At 49.4% G+C, this 20,115-nt stretch overlaps 2 protein-coding genes across 4 annotated transcripts; both read left to right on the top strand.

The window, feature by feature from the left end:
• Positions 1–12,609: 12,609 nt before the first annotated feature.
• On the top strand, positions 12,610–14,911 carry LTA (lymphotoxin alpha). 2 transcript variants are annotated; one of them, XM_032338139.1, is made up of 4 exons: positions 12,610–12,913; positions 13,329–13,433; positions 13,521–13,626; positions 13,869–14,911. In XM_032338139.1, the coding sequence occupies exons 2-4, from the start codon at positions 13,338–13,340 to the stop codon at positions 14,279–14,281; spliced, it is 615 nt and encodes a 204-aa protein (XP_032194030.1). In that variant the 5' UTR covers positions 12,610–12,913; positions 13,329–13,337; the 3' UTR covers positions 14,282–14,911. The 2 variants fall into 2 exon arrangements, with proteins under 2 accessions (XP_032194030.1, XP_032194031.1); XM_032338140.1 differs by lacking the exon at positions 12,610–12,913 and having other exon boundaries at positions 13,064–13,433.
• A 1,261-nt stretch (positions 14,912–16,172) lies between these two features.
• Positions 16,173–18,882, top strand: TNF (tumor necrosis factor). 2 transcript variants are annotated; one of them, XM_032338138.1, is made up of 4 exons: positions 16,173–16,565; positions 17,085–17,130; positions 17,318–17,365; positions 17,658–18,882. In XM_032338138.1, exons 1-4 carry the CDS (start codon positions 16,380–16,382, stop codon positions 18,077–18,079), a joined length of 702 nt encoding a protein of 233 aa, XP_032194029.1. In that variant the 5' UTR covers positions 16,173–16,379; the 3' UTR covers positions 18,080–18,882. The 2 variants fall into 2 exon arrangements, with proteins under 2 accessions (XP_032194029.1, XP_032194028.1); XM_032338137.1 differs by having other exon boundaries at positions 17,082–17,130.
• Positions 18,883–20,115: the final 1,233 nt, after the last annotated feature.

The following is a 20,115-nucleotide window of genomic DNA, read 5'->3' as shown; positions in this document are numbered from 1 at the left end:
CTCCTGGTGTCTCCTCTGCCTTTTTCCATTGCTGTGGTTTTCATCATACATGACATCTCCTTTCCCACCCCGCCTGCCAGAACCCGCAGCTCCTACACACCTGCATCACGCACGTACACACCAAGATGGGCTCTCAGCTGGAGCCAAGAAGGCCCTGCTTGCCCAGCCACAAAGGCAGCTCTGAGCAGACCCAGTTTGCCCACCAGTCACCACTCCCTGCGCTGTGCTCCTCCACTGTCAGTGACTGGAGAAATAGACATGAACAGAGACGAAAAAAGGAACAAAACCAGTTTCCCTCCTCTCCCCAGTTCCCCAGCCAGAACCACATCCTCCTCCCCACTGAATACCCCCTCCCCCAACACAGGGCTTTCCCTTTGCTGAGTCACTGAATGGTCTGAGTTGGGGGCAGCTGGAGCTGGGGACCATGAGGAGGTTGTGGGAGGATGGGATAGAGGCAGAATGGACAGAGGAAGAGCCCTGTGGGGGAGTGGAATTTCGGTTGCTAAAATTAGGAGCAGGGGAAGGAGGTGGAAAGAGCCAAATTATGTAACCTGGATTGTCTGTTCTTGGGCAACCAGGGATCCACACCCAAGGCCATCTCCCCTCTAGCTCCTCAATCCTAGGTCTCCTTCAGGGCCCCAGTCCTCTCCAGCTTCTGTCCCTCTCCCACACCTAGGCTTTATCTCTTGGCCTTCCAGATACACCCCTTTTGCTGAAGTTGAGGAAAAGGTCCTGAGGGGCAGTGGGAGGGGCTCTGGTGCCATCCCTTTCATTGTTCCATACTCGATCTCCACTCAGGCTCCGCACAACGGGGAGAGGAAGTTGCAGACAGTACCAAACGCCACTGCCATCCTCCAGGACACAACAGGGAAATCCACGAAAAGAAGAGTTACAGGCATACGCTGGCGTGTGCAGTCTACAACAGAGAATCTTAAGAATCAGAAACTAATTTTTTAGGTGTGGAACCCTGGTGTACTCAAGAGCACACAGAGGGCGGTAGAGCATGGGGAGGGAAGCCCGTGGAAGCAGGGGAACACGGGGTGGGCCCAAGACCTTGGGAGAAGACAGCCAGGAGATGGAAGGCCTCCCAGGGACCAGGCATCTGTTCAGGGTCAGGAGGAGGAAGGGCTGGTGAGAAAGATCCTGTGAGAGGAAGCTGCTGTGATTCAGAGAAGAGCCTGCGAGCTGTGAGCAACCCAGGCGTCCGGTTCCTCTCACAGGCCGGAGATTTCGGAAGTGGCATGCAAAGAGCCCAGGTTGGGAGTTGGGGGGAATTGGGGGAGTTGGGGTTAGGATCCCTAAGCTGGGGGTTGAGAGATAAGCAACAGAAACCTTTGATGTCCAAATTTGCTCCTCCATCCAGCAAATTTTTCTCTGGTTTTGAAGTGCATCGTTTCCACTCTGCAAGTTACATAAAACCAAATCAAAATAAGCCTTGATACCCGGCCCCCAAACCACCTTCTTTTCAACGTCCCTCCCTGGTGTCTGGCCCCCAGCCCTCTTGGGGGTTCCCCTGAGATGAGGGCTGTTCACTTTCTCTGACCACAGGGTTTCCGCTTCTGTGTCTCTTGTTTCCTAGGCTGATAAAAATACTGAGCCCTAGAGGCCCTGGCTTCCTCTGACCTCCTGGGGCCAGGCAGCAGGCATCCTGTCCACCGTGGTGGGGGCAGGGAGGGGGGCCCAGGGATCCCCAAGGGATGACTCAGTGCCTACTGTGAAACACTGGGGAGGTGTGAATGTGTGCATCTGCTCTCGAGAGCTGGAACGAGGAATTAATTCTTGGTGAAGGATGACGTGCTGGGGTTCAGTTAGAAAAACAGGATTAGGGAACAAGACCAGTGAGATCAAAAAGGGTCAGTTGGGGGATTGGGCTTGGGGCTAGTTTGAGTTAAGCTAGGAAAAGGATCTGGGAGGGACTCTATTGAGTGTAGTTCAAATGAGCAGCAAGTAGCCCAAAGAGAAATCCAGACTGCTGCAAGTTTGCCATCCAACAAGGGAAGCGAGGTCTATACCTAATTGTCATTCAGGGCATGATGCTGAGTACATGTTGGGGAGTAAGACATAGTGGATACAGAAAAGGGGTGGGGGAAGACCCTGAACCAGGAGAGGGCATTTGACTGGTGCTGAGGAATGGGCAGAATTTCTATGGGTAGAGATGAAGAGACAGGCTCCGTAGACAAGTGAAATGGCTTCAGCTGAGACCAGGAGTCAGAAAAGAGTATATTGAGGAAAAGATGAATGTCCTGAGACAGACAAAGCACAGGTGTGAGTAAGCACGTGTTGAAGAGAGGCCTGGAGGAGGCCAAGGTAAAGGGTCTGGAACCTCTTCCTGTGTGTCTCGGTGCTTGTGGCAGCTGTGCAGAAGAGAGGGAGAAAACAGGAGAGTGCTGCAGGGGTTACAGATGAGGGGTAAAGGAGAAAGCAACAATCAATCACTCGTTCTATGAACACCTGCCATGTCAAGCCCTTTCCTAACAGGAGTAATCCTGCCGACAACTGTTCAGAAGATGGGTGGTAGATCTCCATTACAAAGAGGAAACCAGGCGTGCCTGGGTGGCTCAGAGGGTTAAGCCTCTGCCTTCAGCTCGGGTATGGTCTCAGGGTCCTGGGATTGAGCCCCAAATCAAACCAGACTCTCTGCCCAGCAGGAAGCCTCCTTCCCACTCTCTCTGCCTGCCTCTCTGCCTACTTGTTTTCTCTCTGTGTGTCAAATAAATAAATAAATAAGGAGGAAACCAGGGCTCATGAACATACTGAACCTGCTTAAAGCTACATGGATAAAAAGTAGCAGATTAACACTAAGCGCATCTTACTCCAAAACTTGTGTACTTTCACTTAGGTCTGAGTACTTCCAAATAGCATTAAAGGAGGGAACAGATCTTAAAATCTTTGAGAGGATAAGTCATTAGCACAAGACAACCGATAGGACAGTGGGAGGAATCTTAGAAGAGGAACCTTAGATGGCTCTGAATTTTGAGCCTAGAGGATTAGAAAGATGATTCCTTAAGCCTAGAAGGAGACACCAAGCTGAAGGGAAAGATAAGGAATTCTGTTTCAGACACTGAAGCAATATATTTTGATTAAGCACAAATTATTTTTTTTAAGATTTTATTTATTTATTTATTTGACAGCATAAGTAGGCAGAGAGGCGGGGGAGCGGGGAGCAGGCTCCCTGCAGAGCAGAAAGCCCGATGCGGGGCTCAATCCCAGGACCCCAGGAATCATGACCTGAGCCGAAGGCAGAGGCTTTAACCCACTGAGCCACCCAGGCGCCCCAAGCACAAATTATATTTGATAGGAGCAGAACACTCTGCTAGACAAAAGGTTTAAATGAAATATAAAGTCACCGCCCTCATAGAACTTGCAGTCTAATGAGATAAACAATCTATAACAACTACAGGTCATAAGGGGGGTGCACCTCCTTAGAGTAATCAAGTGTTCAAGGAAGGCCTGCTGAGTTTGACGTGCCACCATAACAGTCAGGTGGAGATTTCCGGCAAGCAGGTTAGGAACTCAAGAGAAAAGTGTGAGCTGGAGGGGTAGATTTGGGCATCATTCCCTTCCTAGTGGACACTGAGCCTCGGAGTGCATAGGATCCTTGTGAGAAGATGGCCAGAAGAGCCCCAAAGATGGTCTAAGCAAGAGGAATCAATAAAGGAGGGAGGTGGGGAAGCGGTCAGAGAAGTAGGGCAAGGGAGGGGTGTGCCAAGCAGAGACAGAGCCACATCTAATGTTTCAAAGAGGTCGAGTAGGGGAAGGTTGAAAGATCCTTTGGGTTCAGGAACTAGACAATTACAAATTTTGAGAAAACAGTTTCCACTTACCAGAGGGGCAGAAATCACTTTACATAGGTTGAGGAATGAGTAGGAGGTGAGGAAAGGGAGGTGGTGGGTACAAAGTCATAGAATGGTGAATATGGAAGATAACTAAGAATCATCTCTAGGGCAACCCACGAATTTTGCAGATGAGGAAAATGTTACCAGTTCCCAAAAAAGTGGGTAGTTAAGGGGGCTAGTCTCGAGACATCACACAGAAAAGGAAGGTGAGAGATGAAATGGCAACGAGGAAAACAAAGTCCAGGGAAATATTTTTTTCAAGAAATAAAATTGAACATGTTTGTGAAATGAAAGCAGGGTGCACGAAGAGAGAAAGATCCTGAAAATAAGAGGGGTGGGTGGAAAATATAGTAAAGACACAGGAAGTGGAATATAGAGCAAAAGGAACAGCCTTGTTCAGGATGAAGAGTCCTTCTCGGAGTCAAAAGAAAAGAAACATGGGGCATCTGGGGGCTCAGTCGGTTAAGCGTCTGCCTTTGGATCAGGTCATGACCCTGGGGTCCTGGGATCTAGCCCTGAGCCAAGCTCCCTACTTAGCCCCCAGTCTGCCTCTCCCTCTGCCCCTCCCCCAGCTCATGCTCTCTCTCTCTCAAATAAATGAAAAAATATATTTTAAAATTAATTTAAATTTACATTTAATTTTAAAAAGGGGGGAGCCTGGGTGGCTCAGTCAGTTAAGCATCTGCCTTGACTTGGGTCATGATCTCGGGGTCCTGGGATTGAGTCCCATTTTGGGATCTCTGCTCAGGGGAGAGTCTACTTCTTCCTCTTCCTGCTGTTGCCCCTGCTTGTGCCCGATCACTCTCTCTCTCTCTTGCTCTCTCTCTCAAATAAATTTAAAAAAAATTTTTTAAATAAGGGATGCCTGGGTGGCTCAGTGCATTAAAGCCTCTGCCTTTGGCTCAGGTCATGATCCCAGAGTCCTGGGATCGAGTCCTGAGTCGGGCTCTCTGCTCAGCAGGGAGCCTGCCTCCCCCTCTCTCTGCCTGCTTGTCTGCTTACTTGTGATCTCTGTCTGTCAAATAAATAAATAAAATATTTTAAAAAATAAAAAATAAATAAAATACAAGTTGTATTCAAGTTTCTTTTTTAAAAAAAAGATGACATGTAAATAAAGTGAAGGAAAAAGAAGGAAGTGAAGAGATCAGCTTGGGTGACCTTAAGCTCAATGAAATAGATGACAACTTCACCGACTGAGAGTAAAGAGGTAAAATTGAGGTGTAAGAAGCACAGAGATTTAGATATCACCTGCAGGAGTAGAACATTGAATCAAGAAAAGAAGATCGAGAAATCCTGAGGGCTCTCTCAGGTTAGAGGGCCAGAATGAGCAGAAGACACCTTCTAGTGACATGACTCTCCTGCAGTGTGTGGCAGCCTAGGAGAAAGTCCCAAGAATAAGACCATTGAGGTTATCCAAAACAAGTTTTTCAAGGTCATCTTGGTAGAACACCAAGTGATCCTAAAGTGCTAGTAGGTGGCTCAGTCGGTTAAGCACCTGACTCTCGATTTTGACTCAAGTCATGATTTCAGGGTCCTGAGGTCAAGCCCCACATTGGGCTCTGCCCTGGGCATGGAGCCTGCTTAAGACTCTTTTTCTCCTTCTGCCCCTCCCCCTGCTCACACTCTCTCTAAAAATAATAATAATAATAAAAACTAATAAAGCGCTAGTGAAAGTAGCTGAAATGTTTGACCATGCAGTGCAAGTTAAACTAGATGGACAAGGAAAACAAGGAAAGAAGAGGGGTTGGAAACTTGGTGAGAATGGAGAAACTAATATGATGGGAGGGAAGAGTGGAGGGGGGGGAGTGAATGGTGGTTGTGAGAAGGAAAAATTGGAGCTCAAGATCTCAAAGATGTAGCCCTTTCAAGTGATGCTGAGGTCTGAGATACGACCTTGCTCATGGGTGCCTAAATGGGAGCAGGGAAAGAAGCTGTAAAGCTTTGTAACTGAGAAAGTTGAAGCACTGAGAGGACTGTGTGAGATCATTTTGTGTGGTTTTAAAGTCTCTAAAGATGGTGGTGGGGATGAGATATGGAGAAAAACTGAGCTAGAATTAAAGTTGTTAAGAATGTGATAAAGATGTTGGTAGAGAAGACTACTGAGCAGATAGGAAGAGCATGGCAAATGCAAAAGGCACAGGCTTCAAGAGAAGAGAAGGAGGTTACCAGTGGTGCTGAACAATGGTCTCTCCTCTGCCCCCTGCCCTTTCTGACTGGGTAGAAGGAAGAGCAGACTTCACCAAAGAGAAAACGAGAAACATTAGGGTAAATCCAGGTTCTATGCCAGAGGAAGAGTCTTTGAAAAATGAGGCAGAGAATTTTAATCTATGAGGAGTTCCACAGCATATTGTAAAATGGATTGGTAGAAGTGTCCTGTGGGGTAAACAGTCTAATCCAGGCAGGTTAGATCCCAGTGAGAGTTCAGGAAAAGAAAAAGCCTGGAGGGTTTTGCTTCCAGAAACAGGAGTTTGCTGCCTCTAGAATTTAGAATGGAAGGTACATAGTATTTATTATGATGGAAAAAAACATAAATACTTGGAAGAAGGTCATGGGAGAAGCACAAGACAAAGCATGTCTTCCAGTTCCATGGTTTTAAATGCCATCTTCATGCTGATGACTCCCAGTGTTGTCTCTCTAGCTCTGACCTTGCCTTTGAAAGCCAGACTTATATCCAACTGCCAAGTGTCTTCTCCACTTGGATGTCTGCCCAATGGACTTAGACTTAACATATTCAAAATTGAACTTTTTGTTCTCCTACTTCATCAGAATCCACATTCCTCCCAGTCTTCCTATCTTCCAACACCCCCCAAAATCCATCCACTCTCTTATAGAGTCCTGACAATTCTACCCTGAAATATATCCCGCATTTGTCTACTTTTCTCCATCTTTATGGCTGCCACCATCTTCTCTCCTCCTATCGCTGCCATTGTCTCCTAACTGATGTCCCTGCTTTCATTCTTTCCTCCTACAACCCAGTCTAGACAAGATCTTTTTTTCTTTTTTTTAAGAGTTCATTTATTTATTTGGGAGAAAGAGCAAGCAAGAGAAAGAAGCATGAGCAGGGGAGCCGCAGACAGAAGAAGTAGTCTCCCCACGGAGCAGGGAGCTGGATGTGGAACTAGATCCCAGGACCCTGGGATCATGACCTGAGCTGGAGACAGATACTTAACTGACTGAGCCACCCAGGTGCCCTAGACACAGGATCTTTTAAAAACATAAATCCAGTCACCTCTGCCTCACTCCTCTCTGTCCTCTTCCTCCTCCCCACCCACTTCTCCTCCCCTCTGCCTTTATACACACACATACAAACCTACGTATTTACACCCTCCAAAGGCTTCCCATGGTTGAACAAAAGCCAGATGCTTTATTTCTCTTTGAATGGTCCTGCGTGATCTGGCTCCTGCCTCCTCTCTCTGACCTCATGCCCACCCCGCTCCTGCTCTCTCTCTGTTCCAGCCACATCAGTTCCCTTTCTGTCCCTCAACACCCCCTGCTCATTTCTACTTTCCACCCTTTGCAGTAGCTCTTCCCTTTGCCTGGAATGCTTGTCCCCTAAACCTTCACCTGGTCACTCTTACTTGTCATTTGGGTCTCAGCTTAAATGCCACTTAGAGAGGACTTCCTGACCACTGTGTCTAAAGCAGTTCTCTGTCACTCCTCACGTCCCCTGTATTGTTTCCTCCTAGCACTACTTAACTGACTTCTGTATATTTCCTTTCTGCCTTGCCTTACTAGGGTGTCTGCTTTGTTTGCCTCTATTTCCTTATTGCCTAGCACAGTGCCCAGCACATAGTAGGCACTTCTTAAGTGGGGGGGGGGGGGGGGTAAAAAAAAGCACCTTAAATGAAGAGATGGATAAATAATGGAATAAAACAGGAGAAAGCTCATCTTTAGTTTTGTGGCTTAGATTGGACTTGACTTTTGAGTCAGGTTTAACTATAGGGTCGGGTGTGGAGATGAGTTGATTTCAAAATTAGTTGTAGGAAACAAGATTGGGTTAGTTTAGAGGATAAGTTTATTTTCAGACTTATTTATTGGAATGTGTTTAGATTTGAGGTTACCATTGAGTAGTCTGAGTTGCAATTTAGGTTGAGGTTATATTTGAGTTAGGGTCAAAGTTAGTATTAAATCCCAATATAGGGGTGCCTGGGTGGCTCGAGTGCCACATCAGGCTCCCTGCCCAGCAGGAAGCCTACTTTCCCTCTCCCACTCCCCCTGCTTGTGTTCCTGCTCTTGCTGTCTCTCTCTCTCAGTCAAATAAATAAATACAATCTTTAAAAAAATAAAATAAAATAAATCCCAATATAGGTTTTGAGGCTAAGTTCAAGTTTGAAGCTAATGTCATTTCAACGTCATTTAGAGGCCTGAGATTTCACTCGTTTCTCAACATAGCCCACTGTAGAAACTGTATTTCCCTGAGTTTGGGGCACAAGACTCTAGTCATCACCCCTCCCACCCAGGGAAAGCCCCAAACCAACTGCTGGCCTCTCCAAGAAAGAAACCAAATTTCACACAACCTCCGAAACTGAGATTGAAACCAAGATTGGCCCATCTCAAGGAGCGTCCTTCAGCATATTACCAACGCCTGTGACACTGAGCCTCAGCCGAGTTCTTGCCCTCCTTCCTCTCTGTCTCTCATGTCTCCCTACCACTCTTTCACACCTTCCCCTTTTTGTCCCTCAATGCCGGGTCTTCCTCTCTGACCTAAGTTTCTCCCTTTCTCAGTTTCTCATCGTTAATTGCAACACTGTTTTATACTTTAATATAACTGAGGTCTCCTAGTCCATCAGCTCCTATCATTAGAGAGGCAGAAAGAGAAAACAGGAAGGAAAAGGAACTCTGGAGAAAGAGAGACATGGAGAAAAGGAAAGGAGCAGAGACCAAAAGGGAAACCAACCGTGATGTAAGAGACAGTAGGTTAAAGAATAAGAAGGAACCAAACTATAGACCAAAATATTTTTTTAAAGATTTATTTATTTAGGGGCACCTGGGTTGCTCAGTTGGTTAAACATCTGCTTTCTGCTCAGGTCATGTTCCCAGAGTCCCAGGATCAAGCCCCACATGGGGCTCCCTTCTTGGTGGGGAGTCTGCTTCTCCCTCTTACCTGCCCCCCCACCCTGCTCATGATCTCTCTCTCTCTCAAATAAATAAATGAAATCATAAAAAAAGATTTATTCATTTATTAAAGAGAGAGAGAGCACACGCAAGAGCTTGGGGAGTGGGGGAACAGAGAGAGTGGGAGAGAGAGAATCCCAAGGCGACTCCCCACTGAGTATAGAGCCCAACGCAGGACTTGGGACTCAATATCACAACCCTGAGATCATGACCTGAGCCAAAACCAAGAGTTGGATGCTTAATTGACTGAGCCACCCAGGTGCTGCTAGAAGAAGATACTTAAAGGGGGCATCTGTGGCCACTCTTCCTCCATCACATCTGCTCAGTGCCCACATCTGTAGATTTTGCCTAGAAACTCTCTCGTTCTTTCCATCCTCCTGCTGTTGCCTCGGTCTAAGTGTAAGCTCTTATTATCTCTTTGCCAGGTTATTGCATAAGTTTTGTAACTTGTTTCCACCTTCTGCTTTCCCCTCCAGCCCCTCAACTCCCATACCCCAATCCATTCTTCATGCAGCTTCCAGATGCATTTTTCTGATGTACCAATCTGCATTGAGTCCCTCTCTCACTTAAAAATTTTGGTGACTCCCCATCATAATTAGAATGAAATCCAAGGGCGCCTGGGTGGCTCAGTGGGTTAAGCCGCTGCCTTCGGCTCAGGTCATGATCTCAGGGTCCTGGGATCGAGTCCCGCACCGGGCTCTCTGCTCAGCAGGGAGCCTGCTTCCTCCTCTCTCTCTGCCTTCCTCTCTGCCTACTTGTGATCTCTCTCTGTCAAATAAAAAAAAAAAAAAAAAGAATGAAATCCAAACTTCTTTTCTTGGTTTCAAACCCTTCAGAATGGCGTGCTCAGATCATGATCCTGCGGTCCTGGAATTGAGGCCCACATTGGGCTCCCTGCTCAGTGGGGAGCCTGCTTCTCCCTCTCCTGCTGCCTGTCGCTCCCCCTGCTTGTGCTCACCCTCTCTCTCTCTCTCTCTAATAAATAAATAATAAAATTTATTAATTTAAAATTTACCTTTAGGGGCACCTGGGTGGCTCAGTGGGTTAAAGCCTCTGCTTTCAGCTCAGGTCATGATGCCAGGGTCCTGGGATCAAGCCCTGAATCAGGCTCTCTGCTCGGCAGGGAGCCTGCCTCCCCCTCTCTCTGTGCCTGCCTCTCTGCCTACTTGTGATTTCTGTCTGTCAAATAAATAAATCTTTTTTAAAATTTTACCTTTAAAATTTTAATAAATCCTTCAGAATGTGTTCTCAGCTTACCTTCCAAGCCTCATCTCTGCTCCTTCTATTCGTACCCAAAGCATAAATAAAGTGAAGGAAAAAGAAGGAAGTGAAGAGATCAGCTTGGGTGGCCTTAAGCTCAATGAAATAGATGACAGCTTCACCGACTGAGAGTAAAGAGGTAAAATTGAGGTGTAAGAGGCGCAGAGATTTAGAACATCAATTGCAGGAGTAGAAAGCGAATCAAGAAAGAAAGATTGAGAAATCCTGAGGGCTCTCTCAGGTTAGATGGCCAGGATGAGCAGAAGACCCCTTCTGGTGACATGACTCTTCTGCAGTGTGTAACAATCTAGGAGAAAGCCCCAAGAATGAGACTATTGAGTTTATCCAAAACAAGGTTTTCAAGGTCATCTTGGTAGAACATCAAGTGATCCTAAAGTGCTAGTGAAGGGCTACCTGGATGGCTTAGTCGGTTAAGCACCTGACTCTCGATTTTGACTCAGGTCATGATTTCAGGGTCCTGAGGTCAAGCCCCACATTGGGCTCTGCCCTGGGCGTGGAGCCTGCTTAAGATTCTCTCTCTCCCTCCTGCTCCCCCTCTGCTCAGGCTCTCTCTCAACACTTAATGCCTAGCACCCCTCCCCCAAGCCAAGTTCAGTGATTTTTCTGTAGACAACCATAAGCCCTCCATCACACTCTATTGTAATTATCTGCTAACTTTCCTGTCTTCCTTGTTGGATTTTGAGGCCCCAGAGTGCATGCGGACTCTCTTTCTCATATATATCCTCAATGCCTTATATAAGGTGCTCAATAAGTGTTTGTGAAATAGAGAAAAAGCTAAGAGGTGGAAGGAGAATGAAAAGAAACAATAGTCTTATCGGACTAGGAAGGCATGAAAGGCAAAGAGCCTCAAGAAGGGGGAGGAAAGCAAGAGAAATGGCTCATACACACCCTGAATGTTACTTCTGTGCCACAGGACCCCAAGACTACTCAGCAACATTGTGCCAGAGGAGAACAACAGTATCCCCAATGTCACAGGGGCGGGGGGGGGGGGCCTTTAGCCATTCAAAACTCTCAGAATGAAAGCATACAACATCAATAAAGATAACCATATTTGAGATAGCAAATTTTCTCAATCTTCTGAAACATGGACAAAATCATCTTTAGAAATCTTGCTTTCTATTTTCTTACAAATTAAGCGAAAACTGACTCATTTTTAAGAATGTTCATATCAACATCTTTCATAGTGGCCAAAAAGTAGAGACAAACCAAACATCTTACCCACCCAGAAGAGTGGGTAAGTAAGCTAGAGTATATTCACACGATAGACTATTACATCCTAATGAGAAAAAAAAAAAAAAAAAACATACTGATAATGCAGCCACATGGATGAATCCAAACATCGCATTGAGTGAAAGAAGTCAAACCCAAAGAGTACATTCTGTATGACTTCATCTCTATGACATTCAGAAGCAGGAACAACTAATCTATGGTGATAGAGGTCAGAAAGTGATTGGTTATCTTTGGAGGGTATCAGCTGGGAGAGGGCATGAAGGAACCTTCTGGGGACCTGCAAATATGTTGAACTGGATCGTGGCTTTATGGCTATAATCAGATGGCAAAGCTCATCAGGCTATAAACTTAAGAGACATGCACCTTATTGTACCCAAGTTAAAAGGGGGGGATCTTAAGCAGTATCTTGGCTCTGCAAACACAGCTTCCAGAAAAGTCCTTTGGGCATCCCCACCCTACCCTAGTCACCCACCCTCAAGCTCCTCCTGTGTGGAATTCCAAAGCCTTCCCTGTAGAGAACTTCAGAAGTTGCTACATTCCTCCAGCCCAGAGTGTGTGTTTGGGGTTATATAAATCTGATCTGGGGCCCCTGGGCGGCTCAGGTCATGATCCCAGGGTCCCAGGATGGAGTGCTCCATCACATCACGCTCCCTGCTCAGCAGGAAATCTGCTTGGAATTCTCGCTCTCCCTCTCCTGCCTTTCCCCACTCTCTCTCTCTTTCTCTGTCTCAGTTAAATAAATAAATAAAATCTTAAAAAAAAAAAAATTAAAAATCTGATCTGTGGCAACATCTCTTAATAGGGGAACCATGACATTTATCTTCCAAACCAGGACTTTGTGAGAGCAAAAGGGAGATCCGTGTACATTTTCACCAGGACAACAAGCATAAACCAGAATATCCCAGGCAAAGGGGTATATAATGCAACTTCTTGATAGAAAACCTGCCAGAGGACCGGGAAAATACACATACTGGGGCGAGTGCAACTTGAACCATTCGGGACAAGACGAGGGTAGAAGAGGAGGAAATGGGCACAAAGAGTGCCTGTAATCAACCAAGGGTGCAGAGGTGTTATATATAATCGCTCTTCAGGGAACCTGGCCTCCAGCCCACGCCCCAGCTGCTCCCATCCCCCTCCTCCCCGAACTGACTGTCCCTTCTCTGGAACTCCTAAGGCTGACCCCGCTCCCTGGCCCTCCCAGCCCACGATTCCCCTGACCCCGCTCCCTTTCCCAGAACTCAGTCGTCTGAGCCCCCAGCCTGTGGTTCACTCCTAGGCCTCAGCCTTTCCTGCCTTCGACTGAAACGGCAGCATCTTCTCAGCCCTGGGGGCTTCCCCAGGCCCAGCCCGGGCCTAGAACCCGCCCGCCGCCTGCCACGCTGCCACGCTGCCACTGCCGCTTCCTCTATAAAGGGACCCAGGCGTCCAGGCCCAGGGGCCCCGCATAGCAGGTGAGACTCTCCCGCCCGGTCTCCTGGGGCTGCCTGGGCGGCGCACTCCCCTGGGAACTCCTGCCCCTCCGCGGGCGCCCCGGCATTCCCGTACCTCCTGCCTGGGGCTGAGCCTGGAGCGGGAGGGGCGGAGGGGGGGGTGGTCCGTGTGGTTTGTTCCCCGCTCTCTGACTCTTCATCAGTCAGTGTTTGTTCTGTGTCTGTCACACGTTCTCTGTTTCTGCCACGCTCCCTCTCTGTTCCCTTCTCGTGCCTGTTTCTCTTTCTGTGCCCCCCTGCTCACACCGGGGTTTTCCTGACTGCATCTTGTCCCCTTCTCTCGCCGTGGCTCTGGCTCTCCCGATGCTGTCTCCGCCGGCAGGAGGCCCGTCATCCGCCCCGTGCCCCGCCCCGCTCACTGTCTCTCTCCCCGCAGGTTCTCCCCATGACACCACCTGGACGACTCTACCTCCTGCGGGTGTGCAGCGCCCCCCTCCTCCTCCTTCTGGGGCTGCTGCTGGCCCTGCCGCCTGAGGCCCAGGTGAGGCAGCAGGAGAATGGGGGCTGCAGTGGGGGGGGCCGCCAAACTTTGGGCCCTAGAGCCACGCTCCACATTCTTGTCCCCTAGGGGCTTCCTGGGGCCAGCATCTCATCCTCAGCTGCCCGGACTGCCTACCACAACCCTCAGAAGCACTTGGCGCCAGGCACCCTCAAACCTGCTGCTCATCTTATTGGTAAACATCACGGAGCCCCGTGGACATGTACTCCCAGCTCTTCTCCTACCCCCCCTTCAAGCGACCATGCATTTACTGCACCTCTCCCCAAACTTCCCCCACACCTCAGAACAGAGGTATCCCACTCCCCTCTGTCCTCCCAGCCATCCCCCAGGAGCTTGCCCCAGCACCTACTTCCTCAGGAATTAAGAGTGCTGACTCCCAGGTTCCTGACCTCTCCTATCCCCTCTGGCTCTTCCTAGGAGACCCCAGCACCCAGAACTCACTGCGCTGGAGAGCCAACACGGATCGTGCCTTCCTCCGCCATGGCTTCTCTTTGAGCAACAATTCCCTCCTGGTCCCCACCAGTGGCCTCTACTTTGTCTACTCCCAGGTGGTCTTCTCTGGGGAAGGCTGCTTCCCCAAGGCCACCCCCACTCCTCTTTACCTGGCCCATGAGGTCCAACTCTTCTCCTCCCAGTACCCTTTCCACGTGCCTCTCCTCAGCGCTCAGAAGTCCGTGTGCCCAGGGCCACAGGGACCTTGGGTACGCTCTGTGTACCAGGGAGCTGTGTTCCTGCTCACCCAGGGAGATCAGCTCTCCACTCACACAGATGGCGTCTCCCACCTACTCCTCAGCCCTAGTAGTGTCTTCTTTGGGGCCTTTGCTCTGTAGAAAAATCCAGAAAGAAAAATAATTGATTTCAAGACCTTCTCCCCATTTTACCTCCATTCCAACTACTTCAAGGGTCACCAAGCCTCTCTTTTGACCCTTCCAATAGCCTCAAGTCTCCCCTGCTCATGTTCCCTAGAGCTTCCAAAGAAGGAATTCTAGGCACCCTAGGGATCATACCTCCCTTCTGCAAACCCCAGCACTAGGCTGAGGATTTCAAGTCTGTCTAGAAATTCCTGCCCAGGGCTCTTCATCTGTCCTGCCAGTCGAAGGAGGACCTAGCCCTGGACATGGAGGGGGCAGACACCGGGAGAAGCCGGGAGGATGACAGGAGGCAGGGGAGGAAAGATTATTTATGAAGGGAAAAAATTAAATTATTTATTTATGGAGGATAGAGGGGAGGGAATAATAGCGGGCCACCAGAAGAGAGAGAGAGAAATAGCTCGAGAGATGAAGAGGGAGAGAACATCGGCGTAAGGATAATCCAGTGAAAGAGAAGACAAGCGGGCCTGAGACACCAGGGAGCTCTAGAGAGAAGCAAAACACTCTTCAGATAGTCACTGATTGACTAAACACCCCATGAGGAGACATCTGCACCTTCTGTGAAGCCCAATAAACCTCTTTTCTCTGAAATGCTGTGTGACTATGTTTGTCTGTCTAAGAAGTGGAAGGAGAACAGGGGCCTCAGAAGAGACAGGAACTGTGGACTACAAGGAGATGAAGGGGTCTTAGGAGCTCTGGGAAAATGTGGCGGAATCAAAGAGGTGAGGCAGCCAGACCACGGCAGGGAAAACAAAGGATAAGCTGGGAAGAGAAAGGAAAAATGGGGGTCCAAGGTCTGGAGGAGCGGAGGTCAGGGGACCACTGGCAGCTATGACCACTCTGAGGCTCTGAGGAATGGGGATTACAGGAGTCCTCTGGGGGGAAGTGACCACACCAAAAAGTGTTCAGGACTATGGGGGTGGACATGGGGCCCCTCTGGAAGAATGGAATGGGAGACCCTCAAGACTGGGGAGAGAGGGAGTACAGGAGACATCTCAGGAGACATGGTCACACAGAGGGGCTCTGAGAGCTAGGGCTATCTCCAGAAATCCAGAGGGCGCCTAGAGTTCTTTGGGATACATGGCTACACACAGGGGTTCTGACGGATGGGGGCTTCAGGGCCTCAGATTCCCTTGGAAGCCAAGACTGAAACCAGCACTGCTGAGTCTCTTGTCAGAATGAAAGGAGAAGGCCTGCTCTCATGGGGCTCGTGAATTCCCAGGGTTGCTTTCACTCCCACTGGGGCTGTCCCAGGCATGTCCCTGCCAATTACCAACCCCTCCCCAGCCCTTTCAGAGACCCCATCCACATTCCTCACCTCAAGCTTCCTTCTCTCAAGTTCCTTTTCCCCCCAGGGGCACCAACACATGTCTCAGGACCTAGCATAGCTTTCCCCCCAATTTTTCTCCCCATCGAGGGGTCAACGTTCTGAACCCCTTCCCAGGTCTAGCTCTACACCTACCTACGTCCAGTCTAGAAATCAGAGGAAAACAGGCCACAGACCTGAGCCCCCCAAAAAATGGAGGGAATGGGAACTGAGGGTCCAGTTCCCAGCAGAGGGAAACTGGGGTCCAGCCTCCAGGGTCCTACATACGCCACAGTGACTGGCCCAGCAAGCCTCCCTCGGAATCCGAGTAGGATGGATAGGAAGTATCCTTGATGCCTGGGTGTCCCCAACTTTCCAAACCCCCGCCCCCGCAATGGAGAAGAAACCGAGACAGAAGGTGTAGGGCCCACTACCGCTTCCTCCAGATGAGCTCATGGGTTTCTCCACCAAGGAAGTTTTCCGCTTGTTGAATGAGAGCCTTTCCCCGCCCTCTTCTCGCCCCACGGGTATATAAATGCAGCTGTTTGCACACCCAGCCAGCAGAAGCTCCCTCAGAGAGGACACCAGGGCACCAGCCAGGAGAGACAGAAGCAACTCCAGATCCCCCTGGAAATAACCTCTCAGACGACACACCCCCAGACAAGCAGCAGAGCGATTTTCTCCCTCTAATACACACTGCCCCAGGGCTCTACCATCACCCAGCTGGACTTGAGCCCCTCTGGAAAGAACGCCATGAGCACTGAAAGCATGATCCGGGATGTGGAGCTGGGCCAGGAGGCCCTCCCCAAGAAGGCAGGGGCCCCCAAGGGCTCCCGAAGGTGCTGGTGCCTCAGCCTCTTCTCCTTCCTCCTCGTCGCAGGAGCCACCACACTGTTCTGCCTGCTGCACTTTGGAGTGATCGGCCCCCAGAGGGAAGAGGTGAGTGCCTCACCAGACTCTGCTCATTCTCCCACCCAGGGAGAGAGAGAGACGGGGTGGGGGAAAGAGGTGTGCTGATGGGGACTGGTGAGAGAGAAAATGTAGAGAAAGACGTGGAGGCAGAAAGAGACATGGAGAGAGATGGGGGAAGAGAGAGAGGGAGGGAACCCACAGAAGGTGCTCACTGAATGCTGCTTGAATGAATGAATGAGCCCGCAGACATATGTAAAGAGAGATGTGTGGAGAGACGTGGGGTGTGGGGAGAGAGATGGGAACAGAACAAGTGATATGAATAAAGATGGTGAGACAGATGTGGACAATATGAGAGAGAGATAAGGAGAGATGTGAGGAAAGAGATAAGGAAAGAGCGTGTCCGGCTAGTGGAAGACACTCAGTGAAAGTGCTGGGGAATGGATGAATGGTGAGAGGAAACTAGAGTACGAGCTATAGAAGCAGCCTAGCTGTTTCTCATTTGGGGTGACTTTCTCTGATGCTAAAACTCCTTCTTTTCCCCAGCAGCTGCCAGATGGCCTCCAACTAATCAAACCTCTGGCCCAGACAGTCAGTAAGTATCTCCAAAGCCCCTCTCCGGATTCTGGGCTTGGGTGGGGGTGGGGGTTGGTCCTGAGATAGCCACAGTGGGGGAAATTCAGGGTTTCGGTTTGAGCGGAGGAGGCTTGGAGGTCAAAGTAGTGGGATCTTTTCCAGGAAGCTTAAGGGTCTCACCTTTTTCTTTCCTCTTTCCTCCTCAGAATCATCTTCTCGAACTCCAAGTGACAAGCCTGTAGCTCATGTTGTAGGTAAGAGCTCCAAGGATTCGGCTGGGGGACGGTGAAGCAACTAGGATGTGGAGGGATAGGATTTGGGGGCTGAACCAGGCTGAGGGTAGACAGACCTTGAAGACGGTATGAGAAGGACTCACTGGCCTTGAGGGGGATACTGAGAACCTCAGGGCCAGATGGGATGTGGGAAGACAGACAGAGGGGACAGGAACCGGATGTGGGGGGTGGGCAGAACTTGTGGGCCAGGATGTGGAGAGTGGAACTGACAGGGTCACACTGACTCACCCCGCCCTCTTCTCCTTCCCTCCAGCAAACCCTGAAGCTGAGGGGCAACTCCAATGGCTGAGCCGACGTGCCAATGCCCTCCTGGCCAATGGTGTGGAGCTGACAGACAACCAGCTAATAGTGCCATCAGACGGGCTGTACCTTATCTACTCACAGGTCCTCTTCAAGGGCCGAGGATGTTCTTCCACCAATGTGCTCCTTACCCACACCATCAGCCGCTTCGCCGTCTCCTACCAGACCAAGGTCAACCTCCTGTCTGCCATCAAGAGCCCTTGCCAAAGGGAAACCCCAGAGGGGACTGAGGCCAAGCCCTGGTACGAGCCCATCTACCTGGGAGGGGTCTTCCAACTGGAGAAGGGGGATCGACTCAGCGCTGAGATCAACCTGCCTGCCTATCTCGACTTTGCCGAATCCGGGCAGGTCTACTTTGGAATCATTGCCCTGTGAGGGGGCGGGATGTCCATCCTTGCCCACCTCAAACCTTTTATTATCCACTCCCCCGACCCCCTATCCCCTTCTGGCTTAGAAAGAGAATTAGGGGCTCAGAGCTGGACCTCAAGCTTAGAACTTTAAACAACAACACTTAGAAACCTAAGATTCAGGGATGCGTGACCCAGACAACGCAGCACTGGCCCCCACCAAGAATGCAAACTGGGGCTTCCAGCGCTCACTGGACACCGCAGGTTTGGATCCCTGAACGCAACCTGGAACACTTGGAATGTGGGGGTCAGGGAACTTTTCGTTTTGGCTAGAACACTTCAGAACATTCCTTGAGAAGATCTCACCTAGCACCTGACATGAATGGACCTCAGGCCTCCCTTTCTTCAAATGTCTCCAGATTCTTCCTGAGAAGGAAAGCCCAGCCCCTCCCACAATGGGGCCAGTTCTCTCTATTTATGTTTGCACTTGTGATTATTTATTATTTATTTATTATTTATTTATTTACTGATGAATGTATTTATTGGGAGGCTGGGGTGTCCTGGGAGACAAAATGTAGGGGCTGCCTTGGCTCAGACATGTTTTCTGTGAAAATGGAGCTGAATTCTAGGCTGTTCCCACCTGGCCTCCTGGCCTCTGTGTCTCTCTTTGCTTTCATTTTTCAAAAATATTTATCTGATCGAGTTATCTAAATAATGCTGATTTGGTGACTGACTGTCACTGCATCGCTGAACCTCTGCTCCCCAGGGGAGTGATGTCTGTAACCGCCCTACTGGTCAGTGGCGAGAAATAAAATGTGCTTAGAAAAGAAACACAGTCTCATCGAATTAATTCTGCATCTTCCTCTCCTTTGGGGGTGGAAGGCCACTCTCTGAAGTCCTCTCTCTACAAGCCTTAAGATCCCTGAACCTGGGGGCGCCTGGGTGGCTCAGTGGGTTAAAGCCTCTGCCTTCGGCTGGTCATGATCCCAGAGTCCTGGGATCAAGCCCCGCATCGGGCTCTCTGCTCCAAAGTGAGCCTGCTTCCCCCCATCTCTCTCTCTCTCTGTCTACCTCTCTGCCTACTTGTGATCTCTGTCTGTCAAATAAATAAATAAAATCTTAAAAAAAAAAAAAAATCCCTGAGCCTGGGCCCCTGGGTGGCTCAGTGGGTTGGGTGTCCAACTCTTGATTTTGGCTCAGGTCTAGATCTCAGGCTGGTGGGATGGAGCCCCGCTTCTCAGCCCAGAGTCTGCTGCTCTCCCTCTCTCTCTGCCCCTCCCTCTGCTCACTCACACGTGCACGCACGCTTGCAATCTCTCTCTTTCAAATAGATGCATAGATCTTTAAAAAAAAAAAAAAAAAGGATCTTTGAACCCATAAAATAAATACAAATAAAAGTTCAAAAGAAAAAAAAAGATGTCTGAACACAGTCCCCACCCAGGGGACTACTGGGGCTCAAGAGCCCTGCATTTAACAAAGCCTGGGCAAATAAGCCCCTCCCCCAGGAAACTGGAGCCTGAACCTAATTACCTCTCCCTCAGGGCCTGGGAATTTCCGGCTCTGGGAATTCCAGTGGGGAAGTCCTGCACCTCAAGTGCTCAGGTGAGATTTCCTGATGTTGCAGCCTGCTAGAGAGAGTCTGGGAAGGGCCACATTCTCAGGCACCTGAATCACAGCCAAAGGACTTCCAGACCTTCAGGCATCAGGGCTCCAAATCGCCTGATCCCAAGATCCCCCAGAAGCCCTAACTGTACAGCCTGAATCAGTTACTGAGCCCCATCTCCCCAAGGAAGACAGGAAAATCTCCTGCATATGGGGCCACAAGAAAATAGGAGGCCTAAGCTGCATCAGAGCACCCAGCATAGCACTTGGCAGAGTAAGCCTGAGAATTCTGAATTTCTTCTTTGTCCAGCCACCAGCTGTTCTATCTGCTTCCGTCTCTCAGTGAGTGAAATTGAAGAAACAAAAGAAAATTTAAAACAGGAATAGGCTGCGGGTGAAGGACTCACATGTCAGCTCTCCCAGATGTTCTTGGTGAAAAATGAGGGGACAGTTGTGAGATAG

This window comes from Mustela erminea, chromosome 4, assembly GCF_009829155.1.
Source record: "Mustela erminea isolate mMusErm1 chromosome 4, mMusErm1.Pri, whole genome shotgun sequence".
NCBI classification, from domain to species: Eukaryota; Metazoa; Chordata; class Mammalia; order Carnivora; family Mustelidae; genus Mustela; species Mustela erminea.
The sequence above is the reverse complement of the archived record's forward strand: the minus strand, read 5'-3'. Positions and strand labels throughout refer to the sequence as shown.